The following is a 20,892-nucleotide window of genomic DNA, read 5'->3' as shown; positions in this document are numbered from 1 at the left end:
TGTCAGAAACATGACATGACAAGTATCACGAGCATTAATGTTACTTCAAAGTGTCATTAATGTTCATGTTCATGTCATTCAATGTCATATTTATGACACACTTTATGTCACTCTTATGTAGACACCTTCAAAATAAAGTGTTACCATATCTTGCTTAAGTCACAAAGGCATGTTCAAAAAATTACCTAAGTCACATTTTATTTTGACTTAGGCATAATAAATCCGCTTAAGTCACACACTTGACATAGGCCATTATCTCAAAGGGGTGAAATCACATGATCTGATCAACTGAGGATGTAGGCGATTCGACCATAGGTGGCCGACGTCATGAGGAGATGATTTAGGCAAAAAAAAACAAAAAAAAAAACAATTTTGACAAAATATGACTCTTTCTTTATGGTAACGTTTTAGTTTAAACGTTTAAACGTCATGTTGAACAGTACCTAAACCAGACTATGTCATATGTTTCCTGCAAAACTTGAAAAAATGAGCTAGGCGCATAGGTTAGGCGATTATTTTACCAGGGTGACGAAATGATTTACCTCAAATGTGTGTTGGTGCGCCCCCTTGTGGTCAACTCCTGTTACACCTCGCTCTCTACAGGACCCGCCAAACCAAGCAGACTGACGACAGGAGCTAACGCGGTGGACACATGACAGGCCTGCTAGGCAACCACTTTAGCTATTAGTTTTGTTGGTTGCTGTAGCTAGTTGTGATCATGTTTATAGCGCGTAGTATCGCAGCAGATCATAAAGATCTTATTCACGATGTGTCGTATGATTTTCACGGCCGGAGAATGGCAACTTGCTCCAGTGACCAAAGTGTCAAGGTAATGTAACAATACTTATTCACCAGTTTGCCTGTTAGCTTTGACTGTCACGACTAGCTTGTTAATATCATCCTTCGTCCCCTGATGGATTTACTGACTCTCATTCTCCACCAGTTGTTGGTAGACTTTGACGTTAGGTCATTTGCTAAATGTGCTGCTAATTCTGACCAGCGAACAAAGATTTACCTTCCTGAAGTTAGCTAGTTTGCTAGCCATGGTGACTGTAGCATACAAGCTATGTAACCAAGCTTAACCCTTTGGAGTGTGGGGCTATTTTGTTGGTTTTTGACTCTTTTTCATTCTGCCTGTATATGCAACTTAAATAATGATTGCCATGCTGGTATCATCTTTTTCAGCTCAACCTCACCTGATTATTATTTTGTCATTTTGACTTACTGGATCGACATTTTGAAATACAAAATAACACACAAAAAACAAAAGGAAAAACACATAAAAACACAAGAAGCACACACAAAAAACACACAGAAAAACCCATAAAAACACACAGAAGACACACATAAAAAACACAAAAATGACGAAAAAATTACAAAAAACACAGATGAAAACAAACAAAAATTCAGAAAAACCCAAGAAATAGCCCAAAATCAAAAGATTGCATTAAAAATGGTGAAACGCACACTGCAAAAATCTGAAAAATATCTGCAAAAAAAGTAAAATCATGTTACTACACTTGGTTGAGGTGTTTTTTTTTAATTTATTTTTTTACCTTTGCTGCAAAAGAGTTGACGCACTAAATTGGACATGGAAACTTGTGGAAAAGCCAAAACTTTAGAAAAAAGCTGACACCAGGGCTCCATGCTACTTCGTTTTTATGTCATGACCCGGGTTATGTTTAATTATCCAAAAGTGTCAGAAACAAAAATATCCCAATAAACAGTGTTTATATTTCATGATTGTCTACACTACTCACCATTTCAATCAGTATTAAGTGCAATGGTGTTCTTTACCTCTCACAGATCATGGTTAAATGAGGATAATTCACTTGTTTTTAGAAAAAAAATGCATGTTAAAACTTTTTAATGTACATTGGAAAGACCTTCATATAAATACAATAGTTAAACATGACATTAAGTTATTGAACATTTTATTTTTTGCATTTTTAATTTTTTTCTTTTATGGAGTAAGTTGATACATTTACATTAGTCACCTCTTCTAATCAGGCTCAGATTGACCATTGAACAGTATCTATGTAATATAAACATGCAAGTATGTGAAATAAACCATTTTCATTTTAAGCCAAGCAGAAGAAATTTCATCCTGAAAAAATACTTTTAACTATTTTTTTTTTTAGATTTTTAAACTCTTAAATGGGTCAATTTGACCCGCAACAATACAGGAGGGTTAAGCAAGATGGAACTGGTTGGTACCAACAAAATACATTTGGAAATCGTCCCTGCATACATAGTACAACTGTTACTTAGAAGGTGACATCCAACAATAGTTGGAAAGTTTATATGTAACTTTTGTGTCGCCAATATTTCTTACCATCTTATTTCTCTCAGGTTTGGGACAAAAGTGAGAATGGAGAGTGGCACTGCACAGCCAGCTGGAAGGTAAGCCACTTGTTTGCTTCATTGATTTTAATCGCTGAAGGCTTTCCTTCTTAAATATTAATGTATCACACATCCTATTTGCACAACATTAAATGACATTTGCATAATTGCTATATATATATATATATATATATATATATATATATATAACTATATAAAAACAGGTGCATCTCAATACATTAGAATATCATGGAAAAGTAAATTCAATTTCCAGTAGTTCAAGTCAAATAGCCCCAACCAAGTATTAAGTGCATATAGATGGATTTACTTTTCAGAGCAATTCCATATTAAACATACTTTTTAAAATTGGTCTTTTGTAATATTTAAATTTTTGAGACAGTGAATAAATAAATGAAGACATTAAATGTTTCATTCTGTGTGTAATGGATCCATATAATGTGTTATTTCCATTTCCATTTTTGATTAAATTGAATTACTGACATGAATAAACTTTTCTATGATATTCTAATTTATTGAGGTACATATAGATAGATAGATAGATAGATAGATAGATAGATAACTAGTGTTGGATTTATTTGGGTTAGGGTTAGGGTTATAATTTGTTAAAAGCTCTTTTTTTCTTGCAGACACACAGTGGATCAGTTTGGAGAGTGACCTGGGCTCATCCAGAATTTGGGCAGGTTCTGGCCTCTTGCTCTTTCGACAGAACAGCTGCTGTCTGGGAAGAGATTGTCGGGGAGTCCAATGACAAGCAGAGAGGCCTGAGCCACTGGGTTAGTTTAACTAGCATCCTTCTAAACTAGGCATCACAGGTATTTATTTCTTAACCAAAGCCTCTATAGCTCTTCAGTTCAGTAGCTCCTGCAGCATTCAGAATGATTGTACCCAGTAAGGTTTGGTTTTTGGTTATGAATCCTACTAATGTAACACAGTCAATTCTGCTGCCATTTCACAGTTAAACTTAAACTGGTACAGATAGTAGACACTTTTTCTACAGTCTTCTATTTGATACAAGCGCTGACCAAAGTATTTCATGGTGTTTCTTTTTTAGATAAAGAGAACCACACTAGTGGACAGTAGAACCTCAGTGACTGATGTAAAGTTTGCCCCTAAACACATGGGCTTGATGTTGACTACCTGCTCTGCGGACGGAGTGGTGAGGATCTACGAGGCTCCTGATGTGATGAACCTGAGTCAGTGGTCCTTGCAGCATGAGATCTCCTGCAAACTCAGCTGCAGCTGCATCTCGTGGAACCCTTCAAGGTTAGACCAAAGTTTTACCGAAAATGTGTATATGTTGTAAAGAAGAGGCACAATTCTTAATTTCCAGCCCTAGCTGTATTCGATCTAGCTTTGAAATAAAACTTTAAGGATTATTTAAGTAATTTTTCAGGAGACCATTACAACCATTTGATAGTTCCAGATTTGATGATTGCACCTCTGTTTTCTGATGTTTTATAGATTAGGTGATTAATCAAGAAAATATTTGAAAGCTTAATCAATTGTGAAAAAATAATCAGCCCCTTTTGGACCTAATGGGAAGGAAAAATAACTATTTAATAGAAGTTCCAGAATATGAAAAAATAAAAACAGAATAGTCATTTAAATAGGACATGTGGTCCCTATACTATTATATGGCTCATTTGTTTGATGTAATAGGGAGATATAATACACTCATTGTTTAAAAGATACTATATACCCAGATTCTTAGGCACACCTAGATAAAAAAAATGCATTCATGCATTCTAATATAACAGTACTGCAAGAAATGCTGCTTTCATAAATGCTATTATGTTCAAACTGTTTAGGGGTGTGTAGAGAACTTTATGATGATTTTGGAGGCTGCAGTTTGTGGTGGTGTTAAATTGTATTGCATCATATGTGTTTCTGTTATTTATTCCAACCCATTTATATTAATGAGGAAAGGCTAAATAAGAGAAACACCTCAGTTTATATAAAGGTGGTGTTTCTTTATGATAATAGTAGGGCATGAGAGGGTTTAGAACAATATGATGGAAACATATGGAGGCCATTCCAACTATGTCAGCATGCAATTTTTTTAAGTTGATACCATTTAATACACACATTTAATGATAATTTTGACCCACTCTAGAACAGTTGAAAGTGGTCAAAGATCCATCCAAAACACACATTAAGACACCAAGGCCTCGAGGAGCACCACAGAAAAATTCATGGTGTGATCTGGTATCAAAAGCTTTTTAAATGTTCTGCTACTGGATAGTGACCATTTATTCAACTGCTGAGAAACCTGCTTATTGTCACTGTACCTAGGAAAACAATGCATCGTCTGAATGCTCTAGGTCTTTAGTTTGTAGCTGTAAAGTTTAATGAGGCTGTGCTTTTCCTAGAGGTCACCTCAGGTCACAGTGATGCCAAGTTAAAAAATTGTCTCAAAACAATGAAATGGCCACCATGAGGTCTGATATAATCACACATTAATAAAATTCCCATTGAATCCATAAAATTCTCAGATTTCCAGTCATGTTATGCAATTCCAAGTCTGCTTTGGACCCCATTATGCAGAAATATTCAAATGCAATAGGCAGGATTAGTAAAGAGTCTTGTGGATACCCATTGAACCTGTTTTCATTAAGCTTTCTTGAGGTCAGAGGTAAAGGGACCCCTTTGTGAGTGTCATTAAACCCCCTTCCTTTTGGGTTGGTGAGACCTTAGGTCTTGTTTCATATTACGCTGTCTTTTCACAGCTTTAAGACTGATTCCACTACAGCTTAGGGGTGCGTCAGGACTTGAAGAGGTTAAAAAAGAAAAGAGTTGGTCAGAAACGTATTAACAGCTTTGGGCCTTTTCAAACATTCTGGTAGACCAGTGTTAAATTCAAGACATTCTGTAAACCTTTTAAAACGCAAGGTTCTGTGCTGCTGAACTTTAAAAATATATACTTCGACCTCCCAACAGCTGGGTAGATCATACAGTTGAGAATCTGTCAGTGCAATCTTATGTTGTTGTTTTTCCCTCCCATCCAGCTCTCGTGCCCACCCACCAATGTTTGCAGTGGGGAGCGATGACAGTAATGTAACGTATGGTGGGAAAGTCCAGATCTATGAGTATAATGAAAACACAAGGTAGGTGTTCCTTAAGTGTTGTGTATGTGTTTCTTTATAAAATGCCATAATAAGTATCACAAATATTTTTTGTGAATGTTTAATATGTTAAAAAATGTTCTTAACCAATGTTATAAAGGAAATATGCTAAAGCCGAGACGCTGATGACTGTTACTGATGCAGTCCATGACATTGCATTTGCTCCAAACCTGGGGAGATCTTTTCATGTGCTCGCCATCGCAACGAAAGATGTCAGGATCTTCAAGCTTGTTCCTATGAGGTTACTTAATCCTCTTCATTCACTCCTTTTTGTACAGTTATCCTATGAAGGACTGGTAGTTCACAAAGATTAGTGTAGTCACTGAAAACGTAACCCCGTGTAAATTAATTATCTGTAATTTGGATCTCTGTAACAGGAAGGAGAGCACTTCTACCGGACCCACCAAGTTGGAGGTTCAGATTGTGGCTCAGTTTGACAACCATAACTCCCAGGTGTGGCGTGTGAGCTGGAACATCACCAGCACCCTGCTGGCCTCTTCTGGTGATGACGGATGTGTTCGCCTTTGGAAAGGTGGGGCGTTCTTGTTGGCGGCTTCTGTTAACCCTTAATAGGGCACTCATTGAAATACTTGCAAATCCCAAATTTCAACCCGAGAGAATATTGGAGGATATTACATTTAAAAAAAAGTGTAAAAGAAACATACGGACCCGGGGGTGGGGGGTAATATTTTGAGAAAAAAGTTTACGAGATTAAAGTGGCAAATCTACGAGAAAAAAAGTCGCAGATTTATGAGATTTAAAGTGGGGAATCTGGGAGAAAAAAGTTGTTTTTCCCCACTTTTTTCTCGTAAATCTGCGTCTTTTTTCTCGCAGATTTGCCACTTTAAATCTCTTAAATCTGCAACTTTTTTTCTTGTAGATTTGCCACTTTAATCTAGTAAATTTGCAACTTTTTTCTCTAAATATTACCTGAAGTTACCAAATATAGTTCTTCGCCCGATAAAGGGTTAATGACTTTTCGTCTTCTCCTTTAATTTGTCTTTACATGTACATGAGTGTATATTGAGTGCCTGCGAACAGACCTTACTGCAAAAAAGTTTATTAGACCTGTATGATAATGTTATACAGTTAAGTGTGGTTTCTTTTATGAAATAGTTACATTTTAAAACTATTTCATTAAGTCTACTATAAATTAAAAAGTAGCTCCTTTCAGGCCGCGTTCTGCTAAAGTGCCGTGATGAGCTCTGCCAGCATTCCGCCTTAGGACATTCATACTGATTCTGCAATGGTCTTATGTCCATTCACATTGAAATCCGGCATTGCAGAACGAAGTAGGAGGAGACGGTAGTCGCGTGTAACAGAGCAGCAGCATTGTGTTTACAATAAGAGACGGCAGCGTCAAGTGCATTCAAAACAAAGCTGGCAGAAACTGCATGTCATGCTTTTTCTCCCTGTACAGATTCTACATACTCAAGCAATGTTTCAAACATGATTCAATTACTGTCAGACTCAAGTGTGAGGTGCAGTTCTGATGATACGTCACATATTTTCTGTCTCGTCAACTTCGCCGGTACACATTGATCCCGCCTCAAACAGTCTCGCCAAAGTCTTTGTTACGACCTCAGTAGGCAGTACAGAGCTGGGATCACCTGGTCCCCCGTTACGCCTCTAGGACATTCAGAATGAAGGCGAAACGTCACAGAGGCATAAATACTGTGGCTTGAAGTGGCAGTCTGAAAGGGGCTAGTATAACATGCCAAAATATTACAGGCTCAGACAGACTAGGACATATCAGGCCAGACAGTTTTTCAATCAAACCACTGCTCGAGAAAAAAAAAAAAGTCAGCATTTTCCAGACATTTCTTCACAAGCCATGTTACTATGTCTGCTCTGCTCCCCCAGTCTTTGCTCTGCTTTGGCTGTGTCTCTCTCACTGTCCTTGGGATGGTAATTACAGTGCACTGCACAAAGACAATCACAGACGGCCTTGTTTACTTCATAGATGAAGTGTACATCAATATAAACCCCATGAAAGTTTAAACAGAAGAACATTGTATGCGTCTGACTGGTGTTGTTAGATTACAGCTCAGTGTGTTTGTGTACTGTCTGTTGTGAGTGTGTGGTTGAGCTGCTTAGCAAGACGGAGACGACGGCCGAGAAATATGAGACCCAATTAAATTAAATTTAAACCCATGACAGTAAAATGTAGAGTTGTGGTTAAATTATTTCATCAGCTTTTCTACTTTGCTTAGGTTTGTATGAAATGATGGATTTTGAGTCACTTGATGATCATGTTACAAGCAGCTTAAGTACTGATTGAGCTCCTGTGTCCCTCTGCAGCTAACTACATGGACAACTGGAAGTGCACAGGTATCCTGAAAGGAGATGGCAGCCCACTCACCGGCTCGTCCGGTCAACCCACAGCCATGAGCACAGTTGTTGGCTCCTCTGTTCAGACCTCCCAGAACGCCCTGAACGGGATGTCTGCAGGAAGGTAGGTGGTGTGGTGCGTCTCACGCCACTCACCCAGCCCAACCCGAGCCAGTCAGAACTGACAACTTATTATGCCTCACACTGACTGGGACTGCAGCTGCTCACTGACCAAATTCCTGGGCCCACACTTACCAAATGCTGCACTCATGCAAAGAGCTTGGCTTCAAGCATACATGTCAGCATAAAGCCTGTGGAGTTGAATGTGTTGTGGTGTTTGTTTGTTTTTTTAAATAAAAGATGTCCTCTTGATTTGTACAGATGCATGCAAGATAAGTTTCATGTTTCCACTTTGGATTGTTAGTGTTAGGGCTAATCATATTCTTGGCATAAAATGTAAAATAAACCTGTTTGTATGAATTTGATATGTGATGATCATTTCACATTATTTTGGGATATAGAGCAGAACCATCGTGTTGCTGGGTAACATTAGTTGGTTAATGTTGAGAATTTTGTTTAGCTTCATTCTACTACATCTTAACACCCAAAATCTTTGACTATTTCTATTTTGAGATGAGCAATTAAATGAAAGTTCAATAATTTTTCTCTTCCTTTTAAATTTAAATTTGAATGAATCCTTGAAAAAAGTATTGCCAAACTCTTTGCTGAGCAGGGCAGTTTAAATGAACCTCATTAACCAACTGTAATACCGTCTGGAAATCATATAACACATGCAGTACAGGTATGAATACATCCACTGACATTTGTGCCTTCAAGACTTGAAAGAACAGACTAAACCGTCTTCCTTTTACAAATGAAAAATTGAATTCATAGGTAGTGAAACTCTTTGTTAATTCAATGCTATCAGGTTTTGTTGCTCCAGTCTTACTTGGTCTGGTATGACCAGTACTTTTCAGTGGCTAACTTCCTGTTGACTTTGACTCTACTCTACAGTTGCACTGTGTTCTGTTGTTTTGTCATTTACTATTATCCTCTAATTGACCCTTTTAGCCACAGCAGTCGTGGTTCACCAAGTGTAACACAGGCATTTCACAGGTGTAAACATAAACATTTCAAATATGTCATGTTTTATGACTTGTTGCAGTGTATGTGAATGTCATCAGTTCACAGGAAGTTAAAGCGGACCCAAGCTGTTGCCTAGCAATCCAATTTCATTGAAAGTTCTATAAAAGAGCAGCTATTACCATTAGATGTTACTCTAAACTGGGTTAAAAATGTCAGTGGATGAACAGTGTATGAGCTAACACTGATTTTAATATGGCTTTACTTATATTCAACTTAACATCTAACTTAAGTATTGAGTCACCTCTGAATAACAAAAGATATGTGTGCTGAATAACAAAGTACTGTATAAGGTTATATTAACTTTGCAACCCATACATTTTACAAAAAAAATGTAATTTTGTAAAATTACATTGCCTAAATGTTTCTTGCATTCCCGTTCCTTGTTGATAAAAGTAGTGAGAATTGGGGTTGTTGAAGTAATGTGATATTGTACTGCTTGTTGCATGCAGGATTGGCAAGAGAGCTCCCTTTGCCCCTCCCCTGCGGCAGCTGACCTCTCCAAAGATATACCAGCATCCTGCATATTACTAATGTCTCCTGTGCACCAGCTACTATTTGGCCTCGTGTTAATTAATTATAAGGCTGTGTGTGAATTGTGTCCGAGCTGAATACTTGGGTCAAATTTGCTAATGGCTCTGTTTTTGGGTTGAAATCTGCACGGTTTTGTTCTTCACAGCTCCCACTTTGTTTTGATTCCATCATGTTACCTGCCTGGGTTTCACCTCCTTTAATAATATTGCACATACACCTTTTAAAATAAACCTCTATCACTACTCTGTCTGCCATTCTTTTTCATTTGTTGTTTTTTCCCTTTTGCCCCTTAATCTCTTATTATCTTTTGGTGCGTTTTCACTTTGTATTCCATTATTATTTCCTTTTACACCCATCATCTTTTTCTCTCTTTTCTTGTATTTGTTGTCTTCGTCTCCATCCATTTTTTTGTTGCTTCAGGTATTTCTTTCCACCTCTGGATCCTCCCAGAGCAGGGACCAGGTATGGTCACCTGCTGCCTCCCTCCTCTCTCATAGAGCACTGTGATGCTGAGCCTGTTCAGCCTCAGCAACAGGCTATTCCCCACAGACTTTCCTCTAGAGCCCTACTGCCCTTACCAGAGGCTGAAGGACAGTGATTTTGGGGTGTTATGTCTTAAATTAAAAGGGATATGGTTGGAAGATTAGCATTAACCACAAAAGTGCCATTCATTTCTAATAAAAACCTTGATTTATGTCTTTTTTTCTAACGCTTTGTTCTTTATTCCTGTACATAAATTAGAAAAGGAATCGAAAGATTTTATAAAATATTGCATTATATGGCCAGTGAAGCGATTTTGACAACAGTTTAAATAGTCAGCCTGTAAATAATAAGCTAAACATTTTGCATATTTAGTTTTGTATTCTAGTGCTTTAACATTTTAGAATGTTCAATAAAGAGGCATATTTTATTTTGGGGGTCATGAAAAATATCTTTGTCAGCTGGTACTTTTTTCTGAAGGACTGACAACTTCAACCATTAGTGCCTGCAGAGGAAATGTTAACACTCATGGAGGTTCATAACTATACATGGAAGTCAAAGTCAACAGCACAATCTATATTTTTTTTTTTTGCTATTCTTCCTTCACACAAAGAAACTACCATTCATTCATCTATTGCTATCATGTGGAACATTTCTTTGGAAACAGTACTTGATTCAACATTTCTGGTTCTCTGAATGCCAACTGGATGTGGCCTATTAAAAAAACAAAATAAATCTCTTCAGTTAATGTGGCAGGTGTGATTTGCCCTGCTGAAATGTCTCTTGAGTGAGCAACTGATCCCTACCAATTCCACACCATTTGTGGTGTTGCTGAGCCTGATTTGGCAGGGCAGATACAAAAGATATCCTTGCAGGGAGAAAGAACGAAATATGTGTTTCTCCCCCCTTTACTCTAAACATAGGGAAATAAACTGTTTTTATTTTGAAAGTAGGGATAACATTTTTTTTCATGGCTCACTCTCATTGATGCCTCTGAAATACTGGAAAGCATGGGATGCAGCTGTCTGCTGAGACCTTCTTGCAGCTGCTTGGCAGAACACTTGAGATAACAAACTCGGCCAGTAACAATCGATGCTGTACTTTGTTTTTATGTCTTAGCTTTGTTTTGCTTAACTAATTAAATTTTTAAATAAACTAGCAGTAAATAAACAAAAAACACCTTCAAGACAAAACTTGTGTGAAAACTGAGAAGTAATTTAATTGTGATGTTTTTTGTGAGTTTTTTTCTCATACATTTCTGATTTTTTTCTCTTACTTTTTTGAGGGGGGGGGGGGGGGGGGGGGGTTCTCATGAATTTGTCACATTTTTCCGTTAATTTTTGATTTTTTTTTTCTCATAAATGTGTCCCTTTTTTTCTGTAAATTTGTGATTTTTTTTCTCAGAAATTTGAGATTTTTTTCCCCAGTATGTGATTTTTTTTAAAATTTGCAATTTTTTCTTATACATTTTAGATTTTTTTCTCATTAATGTGTAACTAATTTCTCGGAAATCTGTCGCTTTTTTTTCTTATATTTGTCAATTTTTTCTCAGAAATGTGTCACTTTTTTGTTGTATATTTTTTCTCGGAAATGTGTCACTTTTCTCAGAAATTTGAGGGTTTCTTTCTCATTAATTTAACAATTTTCTCGGTAATTTGTAATTTTACACACACACACACACACACACACTTTAGGAATATGACTAATTTATTATTGGACTTCTGTGTGCAAAAATTTAATTAAAAAAAACTGTCAATAAACAAAAAAACACCTTCAAGACAAAACTTCTGTGAAGTCATTTAGTTGTGATGTTTTCCCAAACTGGTTTGACTTTCATTCAGCCTTATAATGGAATGAGTTTTTTCATACTAATTCTGTATTAAGTATGAATGTTTAATTCTATAAAACTGTTCCATAGCATTTTTTTTCTAGTAATTTGCATTGCCATCACTGGAGTCTAAAAATAAGTAGCCTCTCCTTTCATTCATCTTGTAAGGACAAACACCCGATTGATGCATCATAGGCTATTTTCCAAACTGTTCAAGTCCAACAGAATGGCATGAATCCCATCCAATTGTAATTGACAATTTCCTGCCTTATCAGTTCGTTGTCCAATCAAATCAGGTTAAATTGGCTAAGTCCCGCCCACATGACATGACGCTCACGCGGGCTTCCTGTGGTTTCTGGGCGCTGCTTGGTCCTCCGAACTGTTGTACTGTTTGTTTTTGTGGTTGCTTTTAAGAAATAATGTGAAGCTTAAGTGTTTGGAAGTTACTTTTGGAAACCCAACTACAACTTGCACCGTGTCTGTACCAGTTTACAGAGACAAAACTGTTGTTGGAGCAGAGCCGTGGTCTCTCAGCACCTCTTCTGGAGCAGCTGCTGAATGTGAGTTGAAGTCCAACTAACGTTATGATTTGAGGCTAACGTTAGTTTTCCTGCTGAAAGGTGGCAGTCTTCAATGATTTGGGTTAGCCGTCAGTGTAGTAAGCAACTTATCTATGTTGTCTGTAACTTGTGTTCTAGCAACACTTCTCTATAACCGAATAAACTAAGATAACGTTAGTGTAGTAAGTTTGTTAGCTCCAACTGGGAGAGTATGACAAACCCACTTTGTTATCAGCAAGTTTACAGGCAAGCGTTAAGTATAAGCTAACGAGGCACAATTAACAAGTTAATTGCTCTTCATTTGTTTTGTAGATCGCTGTGTATGTGTGTACCCGAGAACTGTTCATCTATCTACTTTATACTTGGCGGGTGTATTGCTGGGGAGTCGTGGGGATTCAAGAAAGTGCACAGACTGTCGTGGCGCTGTTTGGCCAGATGGTGGCGCTACAACAATAAACTTGAGGTTTTAAACTTTCCAATTGTAAGTCTCAAAATCTAATTAATTGGGTCCAAACGAATCGTGCCCAAATCATGGATGTATAATACATATAATAATACATCTGTGGTCCAAAACGACAGGACGACTGCCCCCATGGTGCCTCAGCCTATTAGCTGATACACAGTATGGCAATAAAAAGCAAGGAACAATGGCTATATTTCATGTGATGTGTGTGTTGCTGTACTTGGTAAAACAGAGAGGGTGAGGGTTAGAGGGTGCCTATTTGAAAATATACATGACACTTGTCAGGGCATAAAACCTAGATGCTAGGATTTCTTGATCTTTACAAATCAACACTCAAAATCAAGGTCTAACAGTGACATAAGCTTCAGTGCTAAAAAAAAAAAAAATAAAAAAGGTTAAACTTAATTATATTATTAAAATTAGATTTATAGATGGATTGCTTTATCAATCCCACAATGGGGAATTTCAACCACTGCATTTAACCCATCCCTATTCACACACAAGTGAACACACTATGCAAGGAGCAGTGGGCAGCACATTTCTGCACATGCAGAGCTGTGCAGGGGGCTTGGGTGCCTTGCTCAATGTCTCTTCAATTCTGACCTGTCTGTCCTGGGATTTGAACTGGCAACTCTCCAGTTACAAGTCCGATTCCTAACCTTTAGGCCACGGACTGCCCTTTTTATTATTATTGTTCCTTTCAGAAAATAAACATAACTTTGGACATAGGTCCAGTTCTTTCACTCAGTTTCTGTCACTGAGATCTGCACATTTGGTTTTAGTGCTGTGCTGCCCTCTGGGCAGTGGCTCACACGGGTTGCACCATGTGCTGTGTTTGGGTTCTACATGGCTTGCTGTTCTTTGAAGGCAGAACATTAAAATAGCTAAATAAAAGACACAAAGTCATCCAGAAAATGACAAAACAACTCATGATGTACTCAGCCAATTGCTGAAAGCGATGCTATATCCATTACATTGTCCAACCCTATAAAGATGTGAGTGCTAGACCAGGTTGATGTAGAATGAACATCTCATACCTACTCTCTGTGGAGTAGAGACTTTGCTACAATGTTAATTTACTGCGCTGTACACAAGCTTATGTCTCGATAAAAATGTCTTTGGTTTATAAAAAGGAAAGTACATATGTGTGTGCATGACTATGCATACACTGATGAAAACAGGATGTAGTGCCCTTCCAATAAAGAAAACAAGATTCATTAATGGATGCCCTTTTAAAGGAAGAAAACCCGAAGAAGTACTTGCTAGGGTGGCCTAAATATTTAGACAACATAATGCAGTACCATATGCTGCTCTACATGTTAGAAAATATCTTTGCACTGTTGGCCCACTGCCTGCAGCCGGTACCCTTTTTTCTACCCACAGACAGCTCCAGGCTCTGGCCCACCTCCGGTGCTAGCACACATCTTCATCACCAGGAACCATGGTGGAAAATGATGTGTGTTAATCACACTTCCTTTTTCAATAAAAAAAACAAACACTTATAAGCATATCACTGTAATATAGTGCACAGTGTATTATTCCATTGTGCTTGTCATTAAAAAAAAAGTTTTAAAAAAAGAGCCTTTTGAGAATACAATGTAAGATGTAACGGTAACATGTAGTATGGTCACATTAAGCACAAATAACTTGTATAACTTGTTGTACTTTAAGTTTGCTTATGTTTTTGTATGTAGCTAATTTACTTTTGTTAGCTAATTAGCTGCAACAAAATTGGCTAATTTAGTTAGCTAGCTTAGCTAACTTTATTTTCTAAGCTGTTTTGACTTTCCATAGAGCTTTCCTATAGCGGGCCCTCAAAGTTTGCTTAAATGCTGTCTGCAGGGCTTATATTATAAAAAGTGTTATGTATCCTGAACACTTTGTGTTAGTGGAACCACATTTGGTGTAAATGAGTAGATACGGTGTATGAGTGACCAACATTAATTTAGTGCTATCCGGCCAATAGAGGGCATTGAAATAGAGTCATCTGATTACAAAGGAAGGAATATCTTATTTGTCCGTCTATTTATATATGATTGTGACCTATCTCAACAACAATCTACACAATGAACTTAATACCAACTATATGTAATGCTGAGGACCCAAAGGAGTGCAGTGTTGAGTGAGAAGTCAATTGGCAAGCAACATTCCCGAGACCAAGAAATGTGCACAAGCACACATGGGCAAAAAACGTTTCTATATTAGATTTCATGTTCTACAGTTGTTGTCAACAAGCTGTTTAATTTCTTACAATTTAAATGGTCCCATTCATGTCAGTGCCCTTAAAATTTTGACATTAGCTAACTTATTGGACATGTGTCGAGTTCTCAATGTATCACTAACCTGTCTATTATATCTCCACCCCCCCCTCCATAGACATTACAGATGGTCTTCCCCTGACCTAAAGTCAAGCCACATTTGGCTGTTACTCTGGTTCATTCGAAAACATGGCCGACAGTTTTTACAAGTTGGAAGATGAAGCCTTTCCCAGTTTCCTCTGCAAGTCTCTGGACAGCACCAGTGGCCGCGCCACACTGGGGAATGTAACATTGGGTTCAGGCCCAGGACTTCCAGTGGCTGCTTCTACAGTGGCTAAAATTAAACTGGGGACTGACAACAGGTGAGCATGCTTATGCTTTGGACAGATGTGACTTGTTGACTTGTGCATCATTCTCTGAATCATCACGCTGGCTATGAGAATGGGAGCCGAAATTATTCCAATTCCTGTTTTTAGAGGTTTGTGTTTGTTCTAATTGTAGCACTTAAATCCTACTGGAAATGGGAAGTTTCTATACAAAAAATAGATTGGGATACATAATAACTCAACATTGACACATGACTGCTAAATATAGAAATGCATATGGAAAACTTTTTTGTTATAATAATAAGTTGCTGCTGCAGCCCTTTGGGTTTCTGAAATGTCCCATGTATGTAACAAAACAAGACATTCTTGGTCCAAACTCTGATTGGTAGGTCCTGTTAGACTCAGATACAGACGCTGTAGGTACCCCTATAGCATCAGTTTTTGATGTTTTGGGGGCAACAAATGTGTCCTCAGTTTGAGCTTGTTAAATACATGGTGGCTTCTTAAAATTAACTTCCATGTTCACAGACAATGGTCAAGTTTAGGTGACAAAACTTCTTGGTGAAGGTTTGAGGGGGAATAACAAGGTGGGGGTTAATACCAACTAGTTTTATACTCTATTAATGGATGTAGTTACTTTGATGTACTTTAGGCGTCGTAGAACATGACAAATGTATTTATGGAAGTTAATTTACTGGATAAGTTAAAATCAAAATGAAGACTTAATTTCACACGGTACACAAACTCTGGTCTCCTTGGTCAAAGTTCGGAGTGTGTTTGACCCATCATCCCGCTCACTCCACATAGACCTTTATGCTCCTCATAATATGTGTGTTGCTTTGACTGTCTTACATTGATGCGGGTGGATTTATGTAGGAGATAATGGAAAGCCTAATGCTTCTCCTACAGCTCCTAAAGGCTGTCTTGATTTTAAAGTATTAACCATGTAGATCTGTATCTGTGAAGTAACAACCAGTTGTTTTGATTAAGAGGTGCTATGTGCTTTTGCTTTACAGAGGAGATCCTGTTGAGGCATCATATCTGGAGGCCAAAGAGCTGCAGCAGACCAGCTCACAGTCATCTGTTAGAGAACAACCCAAGTTTGCCCTCAGCTTCAAAGATGACTTGTGAGTACATGCATATACTTGACACTGAGCAGAAAACACTTGTTATAGCACCTAGAACTATTTTGCTTAGTTGCAGATTTTTTTTCAGAACTGTACAAAGGTTTTGCACTAGTTGTTGACTTTGCATCATTTGATACAATGCAGAAGATTGTCACCTAAACGCATAAGCCCATGTAGAGTCTATAGTTTCCAGATGCAGATAGTTCCCAATAGGCCCAGCAGCTCCGTGTTCCACCAGTTTCCAGAGCTGATTGGGGCCTATACAGCCTACTCACTTGCTTTGAGTAGAAGCACAGATATCGATGAAAATCACAGTATCTATAAAATAGACAGAGTTGACAAAATTTTGTGCGATACAAAGTCGGCAGATAGAACAAAACAGGATCGCAGATGGAACGCTATCTCTGCTATTCAGTTTGCTAAAGTTTTTCTCGCTGCTGCCCAAGATGATTGCGATTGGTTTAATGGAACACAAACAAGACAGAGCATATTTTCACCTATACCAGAATAATAATGTGTGCAGCCAGACCATTATCCATTGCTGACACTGCACTGTGGAGATAGGTCTGACAAGGTAAGACTACCACCACTGAAAAGGACCAGGATCAGGTCTCCAAAATAAACCCCAAGGCATTCCTGTCCCTGGTGTTAGTGTTGCCACATACAAACAGGTTTAGTTCAGCTAATGACATCATAAGACTATTAAATGGTGGCCATGTCTGGGTGTGTTTGTTTTATAATCCTTGCTCGTTCATGACTCTGGAATTGCAAGTTGATTCTGTTTGGGGAGATTTTTATATACAGTGTTAAAATTGTATATGGGAAACACTGCTTCTCTTCCCATGTCATTGTATGTGATCCTAATCAATTAATTCAGTGGTTGCATTACAGGGATAATGCGGATGACTTCATTGCAGCCCACCGTCTTTCAGACATACTGCTGAAGATTAATTTGGATGAGAGTGGATCTCAGAATCAAGGCTCCATGCTGGGGCTTCCCCCCACACAGACTGGCTCAATCCACGGCCGGCCCACAGAACTTGGAACAGGTAAATGCTTTTGCCTCTGTTCAGCTTTATAGGTATAACACTGTCAGTACAGCCCAGCCTCGGCATTAGTAATTATTCCTTTGGTTTAGCTTCACCTAATACTGCATGGAGATATATGGACTTATATTTATGCTGATTATATATAAAGATATATAAAGATAAAATATACTTCTCATTATGAGAAGAGGACCCATTTTCTTTGAATGTTCACTTTGTTTTTCCTGTGTCTTCTGACAGATCTGTCAACAGGCCTTCTGACGTTTGCCCAGTTTGGACATAATGATAGTCCAGATGCAAAGGTACCAATTTGGCAGCTGTATCCTTTTTATAAAGGCTCTTTTGCAATAATTTGTACAACCCAAACTTAGTCTTATATGTCACGATAGTTATTTCTTGCTCAGAAAAGTGTGTGCCTTCTTGAATGTGCATATCACAAAGGGAAAGCCATATAACTTATTTTGAGGCTTAAATAATACAATTCAAAAGCCCTGTATTTTGCTTAGAATTTAATTATTGATTCATTATATTTCTATTATATTTATTTATTTATTTATTGAAGTATCTTACACCTATTTTTGTCAATAGAAATGGTCTCTTTCTACCTCGGTTTCCAACAGGACACCTATGACAAAACACAAGTTAAATCCCATTTTATAATATACGTTGTCATTTGGGATTTTAAACAATGGTTCCTGTTATTAAATGCTTTTTCATCTTTAAAATAACTGTGATTACATACCTGAGAATATGTTCCATTTTCCCGGGCGGTTTCTACAGGGTCAGCCCTTACCTGTCACAGCTGAGGAAGACGATGATGTGCAGAGTGAGGGAATGGACAGTGACCATTTCAGTGGCAGTAACTCAAGCTTCCTGGCCAATGAGAAGCTCATGTCTGTGGACAGCATCAACAGCGATATCACAGGTTCTTCCATCCTACACATTTCCATTTCAGATACCGTGTTTCCCCAGGTTCACTCCGTATGGGCGGCTCAGTGAGACACAATGCCGGCACAATGGCACGGTGTTTCCGTAGTGCATGCTGTGGCAGACACCGCATCCATGCCCCATGTATTTATGCTGTAAGACCCGTTCACTGGGAGATACATGAGAGAAAATTTTAGCAGTGGCGGTCATGATTCTGCAGTGGTGCGTTACTGCTGAATAGTTTAGTTTAGTTTTATTTCACATATAAACAATATTAAACACATAGATGATTTCACATAAAAGTACATGTGTGGGTGCAGCAGAAACCTTATTTGAATGTTTTTTGGGTGTGGTATGATAACCACACCCAAAAAAACATTGGAATAACAAAATTCCAATACAAACTCAAAACAATACGAAAATAATCAAAATCATGAAAACAAATAAAAATCAAATGCATATGTTTAAATCTATTACAAAACAATCTAAGTGGACTGTGTAGTTGTGGGGTTAAAATGAAATAGCGAAGAGTCATCCTGAACAAATAAACAGGAACACTTTTAGTTTGAACTAATTGCTTTTTGACAGCAGAGCATTTCATAGTCTCCTTTTGTACACAAACAATGAGACAGAAGAGTCTTGTAAATGTTTGCATTCCATAAAATAACTCCACGATATTTAATAAACTGACCGCAGAAAGATTTATACAGAAGGAGATGAAGATTTTCAGTCGAGTACTATAATAATGAAATATTGAATTTTGAAGAAAATAACATCTTAAATTGTAAAGTAAATCTGTAATCTTATATCTCACTTCAACAATAAATGTGCAGAATAAAAATAGGGGAAACACTGAGAAAATAAATCTGGATTGCAGACATTTTGTCAAAGGTTAAGTCTTGTTGTGAACATGTGTTTGATTCACAGATGATGACTTTGATCCAAACAACTTGCCTGATGATGAGCTGGAGCTGTATTTCAATAAGCTGGTGCGTCCTGCCATGCAGAGAGGCAGAGTGGAGGGTCAGGAGATTTCTGCATCAGTAAGATTTTTCTTCTCTCCCTACTCAACCAGCTTATTCTTTTACACTTAACCAGCATTAATGAGCCATTTGAAAACCGTTTCATTAATAGTAACTTTTCATCCAACTGTCATTAATTAAATAAATTTGTTTCAGTGTCCACATTAATGTATTTCACTGTTCATAGGGACTGCCAGGCGCTACGGACAACATATCAAACCCGAGTTCTACAGAACCAGAACAGTGTAGACACCAATTCCTCGATGACTACAATCAGGTGACGACAATACACTGAAATCCTTTCTGTTTGTGCCCATATGCTGCTTTCAGCTCCCAGAGTACAAAAATGATCTTCCTGAAGTCAAACAACCATTAAAGGCTTTTCCATGGAAAATTTATGTTCCATTTGTTTTAATTTTTTTCTAATGTCTTACTGCATCATGTGTACCTTCTCTCCAGGACGACTTCCAGATGCCTGATGTGCGTCTGGCTGCTACAGGGATGGACTCTTGTCCTGCTAGTGATGAGGACACTGAGGATGAGCTGGAGTCTGCCAGAAAGATCAGCAATGCTTCCAGGACACGGCTGCTGCCCAGCACCTCCAGACAACTGGTCAGGAATAAAATAAATCTCGTAATCAGATTTTTAGCTTCATCATTTGTATTAAAATGCACTGTCAAACAGATTTAGTTTTATGCAGTTCATGTTTTTATGTGTATATCTACATGTGGATACAGGTTGGAGAGAGTAATCGTCCTAGCTTCAGGCCGGGCTTAGAGGGCGGCAGTTCTGATGATGAGGCTTCAGGTGGTCGCGGCGGTCCATCTCTGTCTGGGATTGAACACAGACGATCTGCTGAAGGACAAGTCATCAACCCTCCAGTCACAGGTACAATGTGCAGCTTGAAATGATTGTCCTTCACTGCCTTATTTGTTTCTCTTTTTGTTTTAGCTGTCTGGTTGGTTTTCCTGATTTCTTGATATTCCAAAGGAAAAACATATAAAGGCTTGATATGCATTCAACAAATAGCTGTTTTGACAAGAGATGTGAATCAGCGTATAGGCGCCATGATACGATTTTATCCCAATACTTGAGTCCCGATACAATATTATTGCGATTCTAAGCTTTGTGCGATATGGGGAGTATTGCAATACAGTATATTGGGATTTAACTGTTTAACTGCATTTTGTGTTCATAAAATTAAATTGTTTTGTAAAATAAGAGAAATATCTCAATCTATTCATCTCACTTCAGTCTTTTTATTTCTCCACATGTAGAGTCAAACCCACAGACTGACAGAGTATTCAGTCCAACTGAACTGAACAGATATAAAACATGTGTGGAAGACAACAACTGCAGCA

At 37.9% G+C, this 20,892-nt stretch overlaps 2 protein-coding genes across 3 annotated transcripts in view; both read left to right on the top strand.

The window, feature by feature from the left end:
- Positions 1-568: 568 nt before the first annotated feature.
- Positions 569-11,123, top strand: seh1l (SEH1-like (S. cerevisiae)). Of its 2 annotated transcripts, none has more exons than XM_059339792.1 (9): positions 569-829; positions 2,353-2,403; positions 2,991-3,137; positions 3,416-3,627; positions 5,370-5,468; positions 5,587-5,727; positions 5,864-6,018; positions 7,788-7,941; positions 9,915-11,123. In XM_059339792.1, the coding sequence occupies exons 1-9, from the start codon at positions 719-721 to the stop codon at positions 10,090-10,092; spliced, it is 1,248 nt and encodes a 415-aa protein (XP_059195775.1). In that variant the 5' UTR covers positions 569-718; the 3' UTR covers positions 10,093-11,123. The 2 variants fall into 2 exon arrangements, with proteins under 2 accessions (XP_059195775.1, XP_059195774.1); XM_059339791.1 differs by lacking the exon at positions 9,915-11,123 and adding an exon at positions 9,413-9,736 and having other exon boundaries at positions 572-829.
- A 1,032-nt stretch (positions 11,124-12,155) lies between these two features.
- The window catches only part of cep192 (centrosomal protein 192), a 50,913-nt gene continuing 42,176 nt past the window's right edge, over positions 12,156-20,892 (top strand). The window contains exons 1-10 of the mRNA XM_059339427.1: positions 12,156-12,362; positions 15,202-15,445; positions 16,426-16,536; positions 17,428-17,585; positions 17,823-17,884; positions 18,363-18,507; positions 19,437-19,552; positions 19,719-19,808; positions 19,991-20,143; positions 20,269-20,419. Of these exons, the coding sequence (XP_059195410.1) occupies positions 15,273-15,445; positions 16,426-16,536; positions 17,428-17,585; positions 17,823-17,884; positions 18,363-18,507; positions 19,437-19,552; positions 19,719-19,808; positions 19,991-20,143; positions 20,269-20,419 (1,159 nt within the window). The 5' untranslated portion in view covers positions 12,156-12,362; positions 15,202-15,272. The remainder of the gene's footprint in view (positions 12,363-15,201; positions 15,446-16,425; positions 16,537-17,427; positions 17,586-17,822; positions 17,885-18,362; positions 18,508-19,436; positions 19,553-19,718; positions 19,809-19,990; positions 20,144-20,268; positions 20,420-20,892) is intronic.

This window comes from Centropristis striata, chromosome 8 (genome assembly GCF_030273125.1).
Source record: "Centropristis striata isolate RG_2023a ecotype Rhode Island chromosome 8, C.striata_1.0, whole genome shotgun sequence".
In the NCBI taxonomy this organism is placed as follows: domain Eukaryota; kingdom Metazoa; phylum Chordata; class Actinopteri; order Perciformes; family Serranidae; genus Centropristis; species Centropristis striata.
Note: the sequence above shows the minus strand (reverse complement) of the source record. Positions and strands in the feature narration are given on the sequence as shown.